General features: G+C 48.9%; 2 protein-coding genes across 8 annotated transcripts in view; both read left to right on the forward strand.

The window, feature by feature from the left end:
* Window positions 1-2,047, forward strand: part of GANAB (glucosidase II alpha subunit) — a 33,350-nt gene extending 31,303 nt beyond the window's left edge. For both annotated transcript variants that reach the window (XM_028709383.2, XM_028709384.2), the window contains 2 exons: window positions 193-293; window positions 1,032-2,047. In XM_028709383.2, the coding sequence (XP_028565216.1) occupies window positions 193-293; window positions 1,032-1,141 (211 nt within the window). In that variant the 3' untranslated portion in view covers window positions 1,142-2,047. The remainder of the gene's footprint in view (window positions 1-192; window positions 294-1,031) is intronic.
* Window positions 2,048-5,398: 3,351 nt separating this feature from the next.
* Window positions 5,399-16,624, forward strand: B3GAT3 (beta-1,3-glucuronyltransferase 3). Of its 6 annotated transcripts, none has more exons than XM_028709928.2 (8): window positions 5,399-5,583; window positions 5,945-6,063; window positions 6,804-7,006; window positions 8,529-8,618; window positions 9,792-9,969; window positions 11,897-12,227; window positions 13,449-13,739; window positions 15,170-16,624. In XM_028709928.2, the coding sequence occupies exons 3-8, from the start codon at window positions 6,931-6,933 to the stop codon at window positions 15,266-15,268; spliced, it is 1,065 nt and encodes a 354-aa protein (XP_028565761.2). In that variant the 5' UTR covers window positions 5,399-5,583; window positions 5,945-6,063; window positions 6,804-6,930; the 3' UTR covers window positions 15,269-16,624. The 6 variants fall into 6 exon arrangements, with proteins under 6 accessions (XP_028565761.2, XP_028565762.2, XP_028565760.2 ...); XM_028709929.2 differs by having other exon boundaries at window positions 5,945-6,057; XM_077920474.1 differs by having other exon boundaries at window positions 5,403-5,583; window positions 6,804-6,990.
* The last annotated feature ends 2,310 nt before the right edge of the window (window positions 16,625-18,934 follow it).

The raw sequence follows: 18,934 nt of genomic DNA on the forward strand, positions 1-18,934 counted from the left end.
CAGGTATGTAAATCTTATATTGCTTTATTGTAACCTGCCTTGCTTTATTGTAAGTCAGGTGAAAATGTTATGTTCTGGGGGTGGGATTTAGGTGCCATCTTTGTTGCCTTTTAAGTAGAGTTTGAGACTACAGTATCACTTCCCTGCCTTCTAACCCCGCTTTCCCTGCCTTTGTTTTCTCTTGTCTTCCAGCTCCGCAGACCCGAAGGGCAGCTTTGAAACTCCGGCCTGGATTGAACGGGTGGTGATCCTGGGAGCCGGGAAGCCAGCAGCAGTGTTCCTCAAACAGAAAGGTGAGTGATTGAAAAGGTCCTGGGCTCCATCCACTGGCATCTCCATGGTTTTTTTGGGAGGGCGGTAGCTGAGTGGAAGAACACCTTTAACATGGAGAAGGCCCAGGCTCGGTCCTGGGTGCCTCCAGTTATAGAAGGAAGTAGGAATCCAGGTGATGAGGGAAGACTCCCCTCTGCCTTAGGCACCTGGGCAAGATAGACAAATTGTGCCTCATTTCAGTAAGCTGAAATACGGTCATCAGAGCTGGGCCATAGTGGGGCTTTCTTAGGAGGAAAAGGAGGGACCAACATCTGCTGGGTGAAGTTGTTGTGGCAGGCAGTGAATACCCCCCAACAGCGAAAAAATTGATGGTTCCCCCTGGTATCCATAAAACTTGAGGAACAGTTTCCTATGAATTGAACTGTGGTGTTTTGTCTGTGTGCACTGAGAATTTTGGGAATTAATTAATATTAATTTTAATCTAACCTATGGAGCACTTTCAGCTAAGATTTACAGCAATGGGGGAATCTTTGGCCCTCCAGATGTTGCTGGACTACAACTCCCAGAATCCCTGCTCATTGGCCCTGTTGGCTGAGGCTGATGGGAGCTGTAGTTCAGCAACACCTGGCGGGTCACAGGTTCCCCACCCTTGAGCTAAACCCGACTTCAAACTGTTCTCTATTGGGAAAGGACGGTACTTCTTTTTCTCAGATGTGCTCACCTCATCTCTCTTTCTCTCTCTCCCCCAATCCTAAAAGATGTTGCAGAATCTCGCCTGGATTTCACACACGAAGCTGAAACGTCCGTCTTAACCATCCGGAAACCTGCAGTCAACATTGGGGCAGACTGGAGCATTTCCCTGCGATAATGCCACGAGGCTGGGCGGGAGGGCGGGCGGGCAGAGGGGTTCAGCTGGACAAGAGGGCTAAGGAAACACTCAAGCAGTGTTGGGGAGTTCTGGGGTGCCTCCCCTTTCGCGGTCATGTGGGAAGGGAAGGCTAGGTGCTCCCCACCCTGCAGGGGCTCAAGTCCAACATCCTGTACCACTCAGGCATGTCTTGGGAGGGGGCGGGGGCGACGATCACTTCCACCCCTTCCCCTCCGATCCTGGCTTGGACTCTTTCTTTCCCCCTGCGTGTGGTTCCATAGATTAACTTTAGCAATATTTGCTGTAGAATGAAGAATCTCTGGGTTGGAGTTGGTTGAGACTCTCGTTTCCCCTCTGCCGGGGGTGGTGGCCAAGAAAGATCTCTTCCCTTCCCACGCCACCCCACTCCCTGGAGTTGCAATGTTGGGACCAACCATTTTGAGGGGCTGGGCCTTTCCAGAGGGGAGGGAGAATTGATTTGGTCTCCTCCGTTTCCCATCCATCTCCACTTCCCTCTTCATATCTCTCCTGCCCAACCAATTCCTGGCTCCAGTTACTGACCACAAAACGAGTGACCTTGGCAGGGGTTGCCTTTTAACCTTTTCCCTGCCAACAGGTGAATGTATGGAGAACTCCCTCTTTCGTTGTTCCCTGCCCCATGCCGCCATTCGCCATAAACAACAGGGCAACATGTACAGCTAGCTCACTTGGGGGGAACCTTTGGCCCTTGAGACATTGCTGAACTACAGCTCCCATCATCCCTGGTCATTGGTCATGCTATGGCTGATGGAAGTTGTAGTTCAGCAGCATCAGGTTCCCCACACCTGAATTAGATCGTGGCCATTCTCTTCCCACGCTCTCTTTTACCCACCAGTCCCAATACTTTCTTATTTCTCTCTCCCCCCCCCCTTAGTACTGTGAGTGAGAAGGGATTTCTATTTCTTTCCGGAGTGGGGATGGGGGTTATCTTGGTGTCAGTGAATCACTGGCACTTCTATTTATATAATTTCTTGGGGGGAGGGTAGATGAGACAGATCATGTGAAGGGAAAGGGGAGGCATGCTGCGGTTTGGTTAGAAAACCAGGCCCTGGGTTATGAGAGCAAGCCAAAGCGAATGTCGAGCGGGGGGGTTGTCCTGCACAGAAATCTGGAAAGGAAAAAACAAGAGTGGCAGGTGGGCGGGGAAAGAAGCTGCTAAGAAATCAGGCCCCTTTCCTGCCAGAAAGTGAGGAGAGGGGCCCATCCTCCTTGGGGTGGAGTAGGACGGGCAGGATTTTTTTCTTTTTTACTCTTCTCGCTATGCCTTCCATCTCTCCCGCTCCTGCTTCCAGCTATCACTGCTCCTGCCCCCTCTCAGGCTAGGCTGCCTGGCTTGCGTTTGGCCTTGGCCGTCTTGTGTGTGTACGTGGATTAACATTCCTGGTCCTGGCTGGTTCTCCCTCGTGCATTTGCAGGCAAAAGGCCCAGAGCGAGTCTTTTTTTATTTTTTAAAAAATGGTCAAAATCCCTTCTTTAACACACACACACACACACACACACACACACTCTCTTCCTCTCCTCCCATGCTTTCTTGATTGTGATTTCATCTGCAGGTATAAAGCTTTCACTGACTGGGTGTTTTGATAAAAGATGGACAATAAAAAAACCATTAAAAATAAGCATTTTGGTTTTTTTCTTCTTTTGATAGCTGCCATAGATTACGCATGACAATGTCAGAGGCGCCTGTTTTGCTGCATGGATGCATAGTGTATTCAAGTCAGGAGGCCATGAGAGCAAAGAAAAACCTCATAATAGTAGCACATATAAAACTTTTAAAAAAGGAATACAGTGGTACCTCAGGTTAAGAACTTAATTCGTTCTGGAGGTCTGTTCTCAACCTGAAACTGTTCTTAACCTGAAGCACCACTTTAGCTAATGGGGCCTCCCGCTGCCTCCGTGCCGTCACCGCCATGCGATTTCTGTTCTTATCCTGAAGCAAAGTTCTTAACCCGAGGTACTATTTCTGGGTTGGCGGAGTCTGTAACCTGAAGCGTATGTAACCCGAGGTACCACTGTATTGAGCTGTGTTTGGATTTCCTCCCCTTTTGGAGGGTGGTGGCCAGGAAACTGGCCATTTGGACCAGTTTCTTATAGCAGGGAAGGAAACATGGCGCACTTTCAGATGTTATTGGACTCCAAACTCCCATAATTCCTGGCACCTAGGAAGCTGCCCTCGCATCCAGACCATTTTGGACCATCTAGCTCAGTATTGCATATCCTGGCTTTCAGCAGGGTCTCAGCCATGCCTGGAGATGCCAGATTCTCTGTCACTGAGCTACATCTCTTCTGTTCACCATGCTAGGTGGGGCTGATGGGAGTGGAGTCCAGCATGTAGAGGCTCACATGTTCCCTGCCTTAGACCATGTGGGATAAGTTAAAGCTATGGTTTTCCCAGTAGTGATGTATGACAGTGAGAGCTGGACCATAAAGAAGGCTGATCGCCAAAGAATTGATGCTTTTGAATCATGGTGCTGGAGGAGACTCTTGAGAGTCCCATGGACTGCAAGAAGATCAAACTGATTCATTCTGAAGGAAATCAGCCCTGAGTGCTCACTGGAAGGACAGATCGTGAAGCTGAGGCTCCAATACTTTGGCCACCTCATGAGAAGAGAAGACTCCCTGGAAAAGACCCTGATATTGGGAAAGTTTGAGGGCACAAGGAGAAGGGGATGACAGAGGACGAGATGGTTGGACAGTGTTCTTGAAGCTACCAACATGAGTTTGACCAAACTGCGGGAGGCAGTGGAAGACAGGAGTGCCTGGCATGCTCTGGTCCATGGGGTCACGAAGAGTCAGACACGACTAAACAACTGGCTACAAAATTCCTCTTCCATAGAACCTTGTTTTCTCTGTTGAATTTGCATGGGCAAAGTCTGCACCCAGTGGTCATCCACCTTTACATCATCCGTATTGGGTCTCCCCATAACTGTGTGACAATAAAACACCTTATGCCAAAAGCTTATGTCAGACTATGACTGGAGAGACCAGGGTTCAAATCACCACTTGGTCAGGGAGCTCTCGCTTGGTGGCCTTGGGCCAGTCACAGCCTCTCAACCATAACTTACTTCATAGGGCAGTTGTGGGGATTAAATAAATATGGGGAGAATCCTGTATGCTACTTTGAGCTCCTTGGAGAAAATGGTGGGGTATAAATGTATGAATGAGAAAGAAAAAAGGAATAAGAAAATTAGTGTTTGATCTGAGGAAGTGTTACCTGGTCCACAAATGTGACACAATAATACTTTTGCTAAATCTTTAAGGTGCAAGACCTTTTGTGCTGTTTTTACTGCAACAGATTTAAGCATGGTACACAAGGTGTGCCTGCTGTTATACAGACATTTTAAATTCCCTGCCCTGGAGCTCAAGACCACCCCCCACAAACATTGTACCTACATCACAGCAAAGGCGGTCTACAACAGAAGTTTGAATGTTGTTTTTTCTGTCTGCCAGGTTATCTGATAATGCCTTATCTGATTGCCTTTCCTGGTAGTTTGGCCTTTGCTTTGAGATGGTGATTACCCAATTCCTGAGACAACGGGAAGGTTCCCTCACCCACTCCCTCCTTGCAGAGAAAACATTTGGTCAGTTTGGGAGTCAAAATCATGGCTGTCAACTTTTCCCTTTTCTTGTGAGGAATCCTATTCGGAATAAGGGAATTTCCCTTTAAAAAAGGGAAATGTTGACAGCTGTGGTCAAAATGGTTTCAGGACAGTCTTCCTGTGCTGCTCCAGACATGTGGTCCACATATCTATGTACATGCTTGGTTGGTACATTTATGAACATTATATATATATATAAAAGACCTTACATTTTTTATTCCACGGTGACCAGATGACTTCTGTGCCTGTTCCACCCACTGTCCCAAGTAGCGGTGCTAACTGGATGCACTGCTTCAAGCCCTTCATAGGGTGCATTCTCTTTAATCTGGATTTGGATCACATCCACACTATATATTTAAAGGTGCTGGGAGTTGAAGCTCTGTGAGGGGTCCGTTGCCTCTTGACAGCCCTTCAAACAGAGGACTGTCCTCTGCAAAGTCAGACACGCGGTCACCCTCTCTGGAAACGAAACAGCTAAAAGCGCAGCAGAAGAGAACAAAACGGAGTACAGTCGAACCAAGGGAAAACATTTCAACGGATTTCAACATTTCAGAAGAAAAGGCATGAAGCAATCAGGAGGCGGGGGGAACGGGCCAGGCGGGGAATAGCTGCGCCGGGGGACCCTATACGAGAAGGGACCTCTGAAGGACGGTAAAAGCGGCTGGACCGGAAGTGCTGTGTTGGCCGGCGCGGGGGACTCCGTGGGGACCCCGGATACGATGAAGGGGGCTTTGAGCAGCTGAGGATCCTAGTCCCCCTGACCCTTCTCCCTCCTTCGCCTCGGGGGGCAGTAACAGAAGCGTGGTGAGCCCCGGCCTTTGCTCCGTCGCCATAGCAACGGTGTCACACCGTCTCCCTTCCCATGCCGGGAGAGGGGAGACGGGGGGTGGGGTATTGAACGGGGGGGTGGGGGGCGTCGGCGTGGGGTTGCTGCTGCGCTCCTAGGAGAAGATGGAGAGGCTCTGCTTCAAGGGGTGCCCGGAGCCTCCATGATGCTGCAGTGCTGAAGGTTGCCCAGTAACTGCAAGGGGAAGGGGAGGGGCTTTAGCATGGAAAGAGGGAGAGAGATCTCACCAGGGCTTCGGAGTTCCTAAAATAAGAGGTTGCAGGGGCTTAGGAGTGCTTGCGTCCCACAAGCCAGCAAGCCCTTGCTCTCTCGTCCTAGGAGTGCGCCTGATAGAGACGTAAAGGCACTCTGTATGTGCTCAGATGCCATCTCCGCAACTCCAGAGGCATTTACGTAGCTTGCAGGCTTGTCGTTGGCCAGATGGTTTCCTGGTAAAGGTTTGGGCAACATTTCCTCCCTATAGAGATGGGAAACCCATTAAGATGCTCTATCCCTAGAGGCTGTCATGGGATTTGATGGATTCTTGAATGCTCTTAGGGATATTTGGACAGTTAGACAGAGCTGGCAACCCTGGTCTCTGAAGAATGATGAGATGTGAGGGCCCAAACATGATCGCTCCTGATGCTGTAGAGCCCACACTGCTCCTTGGCATTCCCAGGAGCTGTAGGCAGTGAAACAGGCTGCTGAGATAGGTTTGCTAGGCACTTTGAGGATAAGAACTACACTTTGGAACTCCCTGCCCCGTGATATTAAGCAGGCACCTTCACTGTACTGCTTTTGGCACCTGCTAAAATCTTTTTGTTTAAGCAAGCCTATGCAGACATGTTAATCTGGGATGCATATCAAGACATAATTTTATTTTATAAAGTATGTATTTTTTAACTGCTACTTTCCTTTTGAAAATAAATTAGGCTAACTTGTTTTTATCATCAGATGCTATAGATAATTTAATGTGTATTTTGAGTTGCATCCAACAATGTTTTATCATAGTAGACCTACTAAAAACAATAGTTTTTAGTTTCATTAATTTCAGTGGGCCTACTCTGAGCAGGACTAACACTGTATGCAACCCTTTATATTTTATGTAAACTGCTTAGAGGTTTTTATGGTTAAGTGATATTTTTTTAAAATCTTGTTAACTTTTTTTAAAAAAATCTCTCGTTTTTGCATTACTTAGATGGCATGGTTATGACAAGTCCAGTTGAGGTGCCCAGTGCACTGTCTAGTCTGGCTTTATGGGATCAGGTTCAGCTTTTGAGGCCTGAGGATGTGGACAAAGTACATTGAATCATTTGGCTAAACACATGCCCTTTCGATCCTTGTTTGTTGTGGTTTCCTTGAGCTGGCCAGAGAGGGCTGACCAGGTGAGTCCAGAGTGTGGTAAGTGCATTATTGTGTGACAGTGCCTACTGTTTTAAAAAGGTGGTTGTTTTTCTGCTGCTTTCTGACAATTACCTCCTGGTTGCAAATACACCCCTCCTCGGCAAGGGGCTCAAGAGGGTAGTGGTGGCCCACCTTTGAGAAAACAGTGGTACCTCAGGTTACATACGCTTCAGGTTACATACGCTTCAGGTTACAGACTCTGCTAACCCAGAAATATTACCTCGGGTTAAGAACTTTGCTTCAGGATGAGAACAGAAATCGTGCTCCGGCGGTGCGGCGGCAGTGGGAGGCCCCATTAGCTAAAGTAGTGCTTCAGGTTAAGAACAGTTTCATGTTAAGAACGGACCTGCGGAACAAATTAAGTACTTAACCCGAGGTACCACTGTATTTCTATCTAGGTTTAGACCGGGTTTTAGCACTGAATAAACCTTGGTTGAGGGGCAAGGGGAGTGTGACCACGTTACTCTTGCTTAATCTCTTTGTCCTGTGAGTTGGCAGTGCCATTTTATAGTGGTTCCAATCCTACTTACAGGACCAGTTTCAGAGAGTGGCATTGGGTGACTATGAGTTGCCTCCAACTCAGCTGTGCTCAGAGTAGACGCACTGAAATTAATGAACCCACCATGCCCATTCATTTCAGTAGGTTCACTCTGAGTAGGAACACTACCTCTAACCCTACATCTCGGCCCCCTGGCAATTATGCCGCAGAGTGCTACATGTTAGCATCTGGTTCCCAGTTCTGGTTGCTATCTATATGAAGCCATTGGGAGCAGCCGTTTGGGGATTTGGAACACAGTGCCATCAACACGCTAGTGACGCCCAGCTATATTTTTCTGCTACATTGGAGTCAGGTGAGGCTGTACAAGTCCAGAACCAGTGCCTGGAAGCGGTGATTGGCCAGTAAGCTGAAACTGAATCCTAACAAGACAGAGATCTTGTGTGTCAGCGGTTTACAGCTCTAGGAATTGGAATGTCTGCCTACTCTGGACAGGGTAGCACTCTCCCAAAAGAAACATGTTCATCATCTGTGTGTATTCCCTGGAGTTGTCTTTGTCACTGGAGCGCATGTGGCTTCAGTACCTGTGAGTGTCTTTTTGTGTCTGCTTTGGCTGGACTGCCAGTAATAACCATTCCTGGTCTGGTATAGCCTTACTACCATGTTGTACACATCGGTAGCCTCAAGTCTTGATTGTTGTAATGCGCTCAACGTGGGGCTGCCCTGGAAGCTGCAACTAGTGTAGAATGCAGCAGCTAGGGTGGAAAGCGTGGTGTCCTTCTGTGTACATGTTTACACCACCAATTTAACTGTCATGAAGAATCCTGCAGTGTGTTAAGGGTGCTGGAAACTGTAACTCTGTGATGTCAGCACCGTTAGCAAATTACAGTACTGAGGATTCTTTGAAGGAAGCCCTAACTATTAAAGTGGTGTAAGAGTGCTTTAAATGTATGGTGTGGGTGGTATCTTAATTTTTACTCACAGAGCCGTGTGTTGACCTTTGTTTGGTGCTCATCTCTGCAGGCCCTGCCATGAAGGTGAAATTAAAAAATGTGTTTGTCATCTATTTCCTGGTGTCGGTGATCGGCCTGATGTATGCACTTCTGCAACTGGGTGAGTGACAAAGGAGGGATGGAGGTATCCTGCTGTTATTATTTAATGGACTTTCCAATATCTATTAGCAGGCAATACCTTTATTTAGGACCAATCAAATTATGAGCAAACTTTTGAATTCTCAGAACTCTTCTATTAGGCTAGATATTTAGCAATGCTGGGTAAACAATACCTGACTCGATGTTAAAACAGCAAAGTCTGTATTCAATCATAGTCTTATGATGGCCTGCAGGAGGATATAGAAAATTTGACAATGCTCTACTGCAGAGAGGTATACCCTTCTGGGCCCTCCAGATACTGCTGGACTCCCAACTTTACACATCTGGAAGTGCATTTGATATGTGATCCCTGATTGGTTGGGACATGTGTCTAGGATAGGGTAGGTAATCTCCAGGTGCTGCTGAACTACAACTCCCATCATCCCTGACCATTGGCCATGCTGTCGAGCTCATGGGAGTTAAAGTCCAATATTATCATCTGGAGAGCCACAGGTCCCCCACTTCTGATTTAGAATGGAACCCTTTGCCTCCACCCTACCTTACATTGTTCAGGGCTATATCCACACCATACGGCTTCCTTCCCCTTCTTCTCCTGGGAACTTGTTAAGGGTTCTGGGAATTGTAGCTCTGTGGGGGGCTATTTACAGTTCCCAGAATTCTTATATATGCTGTATTGGCCCGAATATAAGCCGCACCCGCAAATAAGCCGCACCTTTAAAATTCAAGGGTGGGGAGAAAAAAAGACAATACCCAAATATAAGCCGCTCCCTTAAAATTGGGTTACAGGCCGAAAATCGCTGTGGTTGGTAGAATTGTAACTCTGAGCCAATTTAAGCCTTTGATCTTGCAAGCCCGCAAAAGTCACCGTACAATTGCAAATCGCTATTCAATTGCTACAATTCAGCAGGCACTCACACCCATAAATAAAATGTTTTATTGCCGATTTGCAAGCTTCAGACTGTTCATTTTATTGTTCCGTTTTACTATATTTCTGTTTCAGCAGCGATATCGTAAAAGCCCATTTTTGTAAGGTCGCGAATTTAAGCCGCACTTTAACTTTTGACGGTTGGAATTTGGGGGGTAAAGTGAGGCTTATATTCAGGCCAATACAGTGTGTATATATATGGATATTATTGCAGCAGTTGTGTGCTGATGTTCCTCCCTCTGGCCTCAGGACAGCCCTGCGACTGCACCCAGCACCTGAAGTCAGCCAGCGACCTCATCCACGCCAAGGAGAAAAAGCTGTCTCAGCTGCAGAATGAGCTGAAGAGGCTCCAGGGGCGGGAAAAAGTCCCAGAGCCAGCAGAACAAGCCTTGCCGGTCATTTATGCCGTCACGCCCACCTACGCTAGGTAAGGTGCCAGATCCTTGGGGGTAGGGGGCAGTGTCGGTTCTGGGTCATAGTTCAGCAGCTGAGGGCATGACTTGCATGAAGAAGGATCCTGGGAAGGAAGGACTGTGAGAGAGGTGCTGCTGATCAGAGGAGACGCAGGGGCATAGGAAACTGCCTTAGAGTGAGCCAGACCCTCTGGTCCCATCTAGCTCAGCATTGTCTACACTTTGACTGACAGCGACTGCAGGCTTTCATACAGGAGTCTATGTCTAGCCCTACCTGTAGAAGCTGAGGTTGAACTTGGGACCATCTGTATGTAAAACAGATGCTCTGACACTGAGGTAGAGGTCTTCCCTTAAGACACGGGAAGCTACTGTTAGAATTCCTGCTTCATGATTGCAGTCATGGGATTGTTGTCTATCACATGACGGTATATGTTTTGACTCCACAGAGTGGGAAGTGACGGAGACAGGATATTTGTGTTACTGTGTTCCATGAGGTGGGACTATTGTCCTTTGTTCTTTCTCTTTGCTGTCTGATGCTAGAGAGAGAGGGAGCCATGTTGCAGTGATCCGTGTGTGTTTATATGTAAATACAGTAGATTAGCCAAAATGCTGAGTTGCTGAGGTTTGTCACGCGAACTGTGCAAACTCTGCGAATCCCTAAGTGTGCCGATGTCTGTTGGCATCGGTCGCTGTGATGTTTGGGCAGAAGAAAGCTTTTGAAACTCCTGAACGAACGACCAGGAGGGAGAGAACATATGTCTCTGACAGGGTCCTACTCGTGTGTAGGACGAGCTCCTGACAGCTGCCGTATACCAAGTCAGACCACTGGTTCATCCATCTCTATGTGGCAGATGATCTCCTGGCTTTCAGGCAGGGGTCTCTCCCGGCCTTGCCTGGAGATGCTGGAGATCAAACCAGCAACCTTTAGCAGGCAGGGCAGGGGCTCTACAACTGAGTTAGGACCTTTCCCCTAAAAATAAACAGAGGTTCCCATCTTAGTGGTTCTCAATAGCAGTCTGATTTAAACAGGACTATATCCAATAAGCTTATTGTGCTGTCCAAAGCCCATGGCAATTACATTATAATGTACCAAAATACATATGTAGTGATAATAGAAGATTTCTGTGTTGCAGGGGGTTGGACCAAATAGTCCTTGTGCCCCCCTCCAAGTCTATGGCTCTATGAAACAAATAAATAACAAACATTGATAGTCTAAAGGAAAGAAGAATCAGAAGTACCACCAGCTCACCCAGCTTCAGATTAAACCTCCCAGTCTCCAAAACAATTTATAGCAACATTATCTAATTCTCCCTTTCTAATCCAAGAGCCACTTTATGTGTCCCAAAGCAGTTAGTGTCGCTCCAAATAAATTGAGCCGTTTCTTCCAGAAATCTTTCTTCTATCACTGTACAGTGGTACCTTGAGTTACATACGCTTCAGGTTACATACGCTTCAGGTTACACACTCCGCTAACCCAGAAATAGTGCTTCAGGTTAAGAACTTTGCTTCAGGATAAGAACAGAAATCATGCTCTGGCGGCGCGGCGGCAGCAGGAGGCCTCATTAGCTAAAGTGGTGCTTCAGGTTAAGAACAGTTTCAGGTTAAGAACGGACCTCCGGAACGAATTAAGTACTTTACCCGAGGTACCACTGTATAAAAGACAAATGAATAGATAGTGAATAACGTCTTCCACCAGATCTTGGCCACAAACACAGAATCTGTGAAATAGAAACCTAAGAGGCTGCCTTATACAAAGTCGGACCATTAGCATTGACTCTGCAGGGGTTTCTGACAAGGGACATTCCTTGGCCTGCTTGGCGACGCTGGGGCTTGAACCTGAGACCTCCTGCACATCTGCTACCAAAGCTGTGGCTGGAGCCCCTCTAAATCTGTCCCCCGATTTCTCGCTTGCTTCCTTCTCTCCGGCCTCCTCTTCCCCAGGCTGGTCCAGAAGGCGGAGCTGGTGCGCCTGTCGCAGACCCTCCTGCACGTGAAGAACCTGCACTGGATCGTGGTGGAAGACGCGCCGGCCAAGACGCAGCTGGTCTCGGAGCTGCTGGCTCAGAGCCACCTGCGCTTCACGCACCTGCACACCGAAACGCCCAAGGAGCACAAGCGCAAGGAGAGCGACCCCAACTGGCTGAAGCCCCGGGGGGTGGAGCAGCGGAACCTGGCGCTGCAGTGGCTGCGGGAGAACCACGAGCTGGGCAAGAAGGCGGTGGTGTACTTTGCGGACGACGACAACACCTACAGCTTGCGCCTCTTTGACGAAGTCAGTGCCGGGAGGAAGGAGTGCAACAGATTGGGGGGGGGGGCGGGATTGTAATTCTCCTAGATGCCAGAATGTTCCATGTTCTTCTTCTTCTTCTTCTTCTGAAAAACAAAACCTTTTATTTTAACAAATATAATGGGGAGGAGGCGAAAGAAGCATTGTCAGATGATACTAACAATACAAATCTTCCATCGGTTCTGACTTAGCCCCCATCTGTACTGTACATTTAAAGCAGTATCGCGCCACTTTAAATAGTCATGGTTTCCCCTGAAGAATCCTGGGAGGTGTTGTTCATTGGGGGGGGGGGGGGTTGGAATTGCTAGGAGGTCCCTATTCCCCTTTACAGAGCTATACAGTGGTACCTCGGGTTACATACGCTTCAGGTTACAGACTCCACTAACCCAGAAATAGTACTTCAGGTTAAGAATTTTGCTTCAGGATGAGAACAGAAATCGTGCTCCTGCGGCGCAGCAGCAGCAGGAGGCCCCATTAGCTAAAGTGGTGCTTCAGGTTAAGAACAGTTTCATGTTAAGTACGGACCTCCAGAACAAATTAAGTACTTAACCTGAGGTACCACTGTAATTTTCAGAGTGATTTTACAATCAACCCCTCTTCCCAGGCAGGGGTGCCAACTTGAATAGGGACCTTGGCCCCTAAGGGTTGGCTCCCGTGTTCCCAGGGCTTTAACAAAGCTTGGGGTTTGAGTGGGATTCCATGGGAGTAAATGGATACTCCGCTATCTATCTATTCTGCAGTTGTGTCAGTTTCTTCAGACATAGGTGCCTATGTAGCAAGCCTCATAGCTGATAGCGGGGGCGGCGGGGGGGGGTGTGAACAGAAGAATTACTCCTTACATACTAAGGCTACAGTCCTAACTTATGTGACTTACATGGGAGAAGCCCACACTGAATTCTGTCAGACTTCCGTCTAAGTAGACATGGCTAAGATAGCGTGGCAAACTAGCATGTGCAGGACTGTTGGGGTGCTTTATTGGGGAGAGGTTCCAGTTTACCACAAGAGATGGGAATAAACAGGTTGTTAAACAAAGAGCTGCAACCAGGCAGCGTTGGTCTCCAGAAGGTGGTGGTGTTGACGTTCAGTTTATATCCCACATCCACAGTTTTTAAAGAAAGTGTTCCAGAAAATGGAAGCATTCTAAAAGCAGTTTTATCAAACTCTCCCCCTCTTTTTCTTTCTCTGCTCCACCCTGTCCCCAACCAGATCCGCTCGACCAAGCGTGTCTCGGTGTGGCCCGTCGGCCTGGTGGGAGGCCTCCGCTTTGAGCGCCCCCTGGTGGAGAACGGCAAAGTGGTGGGTTTCTACACGGCCTGGAAGCCCAACCGGCCCTTCCCCATGGACATGGCCGGCTTTGCCGTGGCCCTCGATCTGCTCCTGGCCAATCGGGAAGCTCACTTTGACTTGCTGGCCGAGCGCGGCTACCTGGAGAGCAGCCTGCTGCAGTCACTGGTGTCGATTGAGGAGCTGGAGCCCAAGGCTGACAACTGCACCAAGGTGAGCAGGTTGGCAGATATCAGTAAAACTGCTGGCACATTTGTAAAGCTAAGCAGGGTCTGGTATGGTTTCAAATTGGATGGGGGACCATGTGTTGAGATTTCTGCATTGTAGCGGGTTGGATTAGATGACCCTCTATTGAGTCCCCTACAGATTCCCCTACACACAGCAACTTTTTCGGACCTGACAATATTTCTGACCGCCACAGGGGTGGGGAACCTGTGACCCTCTAGATGTTGCTGGACTACAACCCCACCAGCCCTAATAACTGGCTACACTGGCTGGGGCTGATGGGAATTGGAGTAAAACAACAGCTGGAGGGCCAGGAGTTCCCCATCTCTGCTTTACACCTCTGTAAGTGCATTTAATGGGACGCGGGTGGCGCTGTGGGTAAAAGCCTCAGCGCCTAGGGCTTGCCGATCGAAAGGTTGGCGGTTTGAATCCCCGCGGCGGGGTGCGCTCCTGTCGCTCGGTCCCAGCGCCTGCCAACCTAGCAGTTTGAAAGCACCCCTGGGTGCAAGTAGATAAATAGGGACCGCTTACTAGCGGGAAGGTAAACGGCGTTTCCGTGTGCGGCTCTGGCTTGCCAGAGCAGCGATGTCACGCTGGCCACGTGACCCGGAACTGTCTCTGGACAGCGCTGGCCCCCGGCCTCTTAAGTGAGATGGGCGCACAACCCTAGAGTCTGTCAAGACTGGCCCGTACGGGCAGGGGTACCTTTACCTTTACCTTTAAGTGCATTTAATAATGTGATCCCTGATTGCTTGGGACATGGAGACTACAGGTCCCACGAGCTATTTATCATTAGCCATGCTGGCTGGGATTGATGGAAGTTGGAGTCCATCAACGTACAGAAGACCACAGGCTCCCCACTCCTGGACTGCAACTTCCATCAGCTCCCACCAACACAAAACTGTGCTGTCTTCGACTGATGGGAGTTGGTGTCCAAAATATCTGGAGGACACCTGGTCAGGGAAGGCTGCCTTGAATTCTGACTGGTGTTTTAGCAGATGACCAGGGCAAGGGGAGAGTGTGTGTGCATGACATTCTTTAATACATGGTTTCACTTCCTCAAGCAGCAGGAGGTTTGCAGCAGCTATTTTAAGGCGGTTTATTTTAAGGCGGTTTGTCTCAGACGAGGCAGGCCTGATGACAGTCAGATTCCCATTGAGAAGTTCCTTTTTGAGATATCGAGAAGCAATTTAGTGCAGTTGGTACAGTCGCCCCCAAGGGCAGATGGTCTTACTGCTCTTCCTCACATAATGGTGGACGGTGGTAGCCGCTGTGAGTGGAAAACCTTTGTATGTTTGCCCCCGAAACAGTACATGTTTGAAAAGGAAAAGGGGTAGGCTGGGAAGAGGAAAACACAAGCAAACTCGGGCACCAGTAGCAGAGAAATTGAAACAGAAACACCTCTTTTGATCTTGCAGGTGCTCGTCTGGCACACCCGGACCGAGAAGCCCAAGATGAAACAAGAGGAGTTGTTGCAAAAGCAGGGCCTGGGCTCCGACCCCAGCATCGAGGTGTGACTGGGCCCCGTTTGGCCACTGAGACCGTGGCAGTGCCTCCGTGGGGCGTGGGAGGAGCTAGAAGGACTCGGCCAAACTCGATTGGTCGCAGATGCTGAAGTCTTTGACTGCCACTCCCCTGCCCATCCATGGACATGTGCTGCCCCGGAACTCTTTTTATTTATTAAGGATTTGCTCCCTGTTCTTGACCCCCAGCATGGAAGGAACACTCTGTCTCCAGTGAGAAGAGACTTGATTCACAACTGCTGCTATCCCCCGCCCCCTCGCCTTCCTACTGCTGGGGAAATGTCTTCTATTTCGGTGCCCTCCCTCTTTAAAAACATTTCTTCATTGAATGCTGCAGCTTCCTACTGGTGAAAAAGCTCCCTTTGCTTTCCCCTGCTGGCTGCTCTGACACCCCCCCCCCCAAAAAAAAAATTGCTTTGTTCCCTCCTCTCTGGCAACATTTGTCTTATAGTCTGACTATAGTCTGACTGCTCTCTCCTGTAACAAGAGTGCTTGAATGGCGTTGATTGGTGTTGGGAAGGGGACCTAAGTGAAATCCAAAAGTTCATTCCTTTGGGGGGGAAACCCCCCATTTTAGCCACCTTTAATCTTCTACTTAGTAAAACCAGTTGCATAAGGGAGCAATCACAACACCACTGTAACAGTTCCTGAACCGCATCCCCACCCACAGGAGCAAAAGCAAAACAAAAAAACAGAGGAAAGAGGATCCCCAAATATAAAGTCTCAAGAATGCAAGTGACAATGAAATCATGTCAGAAGTAATGGCTCTTTAAACGTGAATATGGAAGCATTTACAGATTACGTGTATGGAAATTACAAGATTCACATTTGTACTGTGAATTTGTATTTTATGCACATATATCGGCCTGTCTATGGGAAGGAAAAGGGTGCAAGGAGGTTAAGCCTCTAGTAGCCCTTACTGCAATTCTTCAGAAGAAAGGTTGGGAAAAGCTGGAAGCAAGGATAAATATTCCTGCGTCTCTCCTCCTGCTGATGTGTTCTTCCCCCAATCATAGCATTTTTCTTTGAATCAGGGATGGGGGAAACTATGGCCTTTTGGACATTGCTGGTCTCCAGCTCCCTTCAACTCTGATGCAGTGGCCCTCTAGGACTGATGGGGGCCGGAGTGCAACGACATCAGGAGGCCCCACAGGTCCCCCTACCACCACCCCTTCTTTCTAGGAAGGACAGCAGCCCGTGCCAAGCCAGGGGCCTGATCCTGGGGAGGGGCTGGTTCCTGTTCCCCATGAGCTCTTGAGTGTTTCTGCGCTGTGTCCACCCCAGTTTGCATGTGTTGGTGGCTGTTCCAGCAACTTGCATGCTGACCGCTCAATAAACATGTTGACTTCCGCTGCTTCCTCTCATTTGTACCTCGGCCTGCCTTAAGATGCCTTGATTGACCCCTGTGTAATGCAGGGTGGTCCTCCAGGGATTCTTGGACTCCAGCTCCCATCAGCCAGTATGACTATTGGTCAGGGGCAGGGCTGATGGGATATGTAGTCTAGCCACATCAGGAGGGCCTGACAAGTTCCCCATCCCTGCTCTGTTGACTGACCTCCTGTTATTGCGGTCTTCAGCAGTTGGGTGCCGTCTGGATGTTTTGGACTACAATGCCCATCAGGGCTGAGATGGGAGTTAGTGTCCAAAATATCTGAAAGGTGTCCCAGTTGCTGAAGGCTGCTTTATGGGGTCTCCATAGCTTCCATCTCCACTGTGGACAATATCTCCTGCTACCCCTACCCCTTTGGTCTCTCTTGCCTCTCCTAAGGTGGTGTGTTCTACACACACAAACCTTAAATTCTGTGCCCAGGCATGCCAAATCCTGCACCAGTACAAAGTGAATTCTGCAACTTGCCCAAATCATGCAAATACGTCAAATGTGCATACTTGCTTCTTTTTTGCGTAATGTCTTGGGTGTTTTTTGTTTTCCGCTCACGGAGAGGAGGACAAAGCTTAGGCAGGCGCTGGTGACTCGCTACAGGCTACTGGGAATATTATTCACAGTGCAAGCCTATGGGTGTGTCTATTCCGAAGTAAGTCACATTGAGCTGCATGGGAACTTCCTGTTTTGGGGAGAGCATCACCCACATAAGGTGATTTAAAAAAAATGAAAGCTGAGAGTCTCCGAAGAATTAAGAAACCACTGCAGACATGCAACCCTGTGTTTCCTCTTGTCCCTTCTGTCACCTTTCTAGCATCTTAGTCAAACTTCACAGTTAAATCTGCTTTTTGTTGTTGTTTGCGAACTGATTGCAGCAGACACCAGGGGATCTTTCTTCCCCCGCAGACTTTGGCAACGCTTGTACAGTGCTTCACATCCAAGCCAGATTAGTTTCTGAAATGACTCTCCCATACCCCGTTCATACCTAAGCATCTCTAACGGGTGGGAATCTCAAGCCTGGTGGCCAAATGTCACCCCCCCAAGCCCCTCTGCCTGGCCCTCGGGAGACTCTCTGGGCCACACAGCCTACTGACCCTGCTTCACTCCCTGCCTGTGTGTTTTCTCCTAACTGGAATATGCCCTTGAATGATGAGTTTTCTTGTTTCCCAGGACAGAGAGGAGAGCGCATAGAAACCACTTTTTTTTTTACAAGAGTACAAAAATTAACATTCATTGCTCTGTCCGCTTTAACCTCTTGCCCCACCCACCATCAACACACGGCCCTTGGAAGGAAATGTGGCCCCTGAGCTAAAAAAGACTTCCAATTCTTGATCTATAAAATCCCATGCATTTACAAACCTGCCTCCCAGTAACGAGGCAACAATTCATACTCAAATCTGCTCTAGCTGGCTATACTTGGTGGAAGTATGAAACTCTGTGGCTTGATCATATTGAACACCTTGGGGACAAGGGACAAGCCTGGTGTCACTGACGCCCTGTTTTCCACACCAGACGGCCATAGCTGTCAACCGTCCCTTACTTGGCAGGAAACTCCCTTATCCCAGCGCCGTGTCCCACTGCTGTCCCTTATTGAAGATGTCCCTTCAATTTCCCGGGTTTCATGCTCGCCTGGCTCGGGAGGGAAGCAGCGGCTCAGGGTCCTCCACCACGAGAGAGAGAGCGCGCTGGCACTGTCCTGGCGCAAGGAGTTCCATTGGCCCTTCCCCGCCCGGGGGGGGGGGGGAGGGAGAAAGACTTGCCCACGCCACCTGCGAGCCTGGAGGCGGCAGCGGTGGTGGCAGCTGAGGAGGCGTCCTGAGGGAGGAGGAAGAGGAGGGGATGGGAAGGGACGCAGAAGGGCATGCACCACTTCAGCAGCCGCCGTGCGCCACAACCACCTCATGCCAGATTGACAGCATCTGTCAATCCTACCAATGTATGTAACTCTTCACAACAGCAAAATCCCTTATTTTGGCTGCTGATCCCTTATTTTCGAGGCTGCTGGTCCCTTATTTTCAAATCTGTAAGTTGACAGCTATGCAGGCGGCATTCCCTTCATCGCTGCAGAACTACACCTTCCCTCCCAGCTTCTAGGAGTGGCGATCAGGGCTTCCAGGGAAGAGGGCGTGTCTTCCGGGCAGACGTGAGCCTCAAGACAAATCCATTTCAGCTTTTTAAAAAATTGCAGCCAACGTCTCAGGAACTCGTTTCCAGTAGCTTAAAGTATTGCCCAAGAAGCTGATTCAATAGCTGTGGTCAGCGTTCACTGGGTTCAACAT

The sequence above is a fragment of the Podarcis muralis genome, chromosome 16 (assembly GCF_964188315.1).
Source record: "Podarcis muralis chromosome 16, rPodMur119.hap1.1, whole genome shotgun sequence".
NCBI classification, from domain to species: Eukaryota; Metazoa; Chordata; class Lepidosauria; order Squamata; family Lacertidae; genus Podarcis; species Podarcis muralis.

Coding starts and splice junctions, on each gene's coding strand:
- B3GAT3 (XM_028709928.2), top strand. CDS start 6,931: ATGCCCTTTCGATCCTTGTTTGTTGTGGTTTCCTTGAGCTGGCCAGAG. Junction 9,970..11,896: donor GTCACGCCCACCTACGCTAG/GTAAGGTGCCAG, acceptor CCTCTTCCCCAG/GCTGGTCCAGAAGGCGGAGC. Junction 12,228..13,448: donor GCTTGCGCCTCTTTGACGAA/GTCAGTGCCGGG, acceptor GTCCCCAACCAG/ATCCGCTCGACCAAGCGTGT.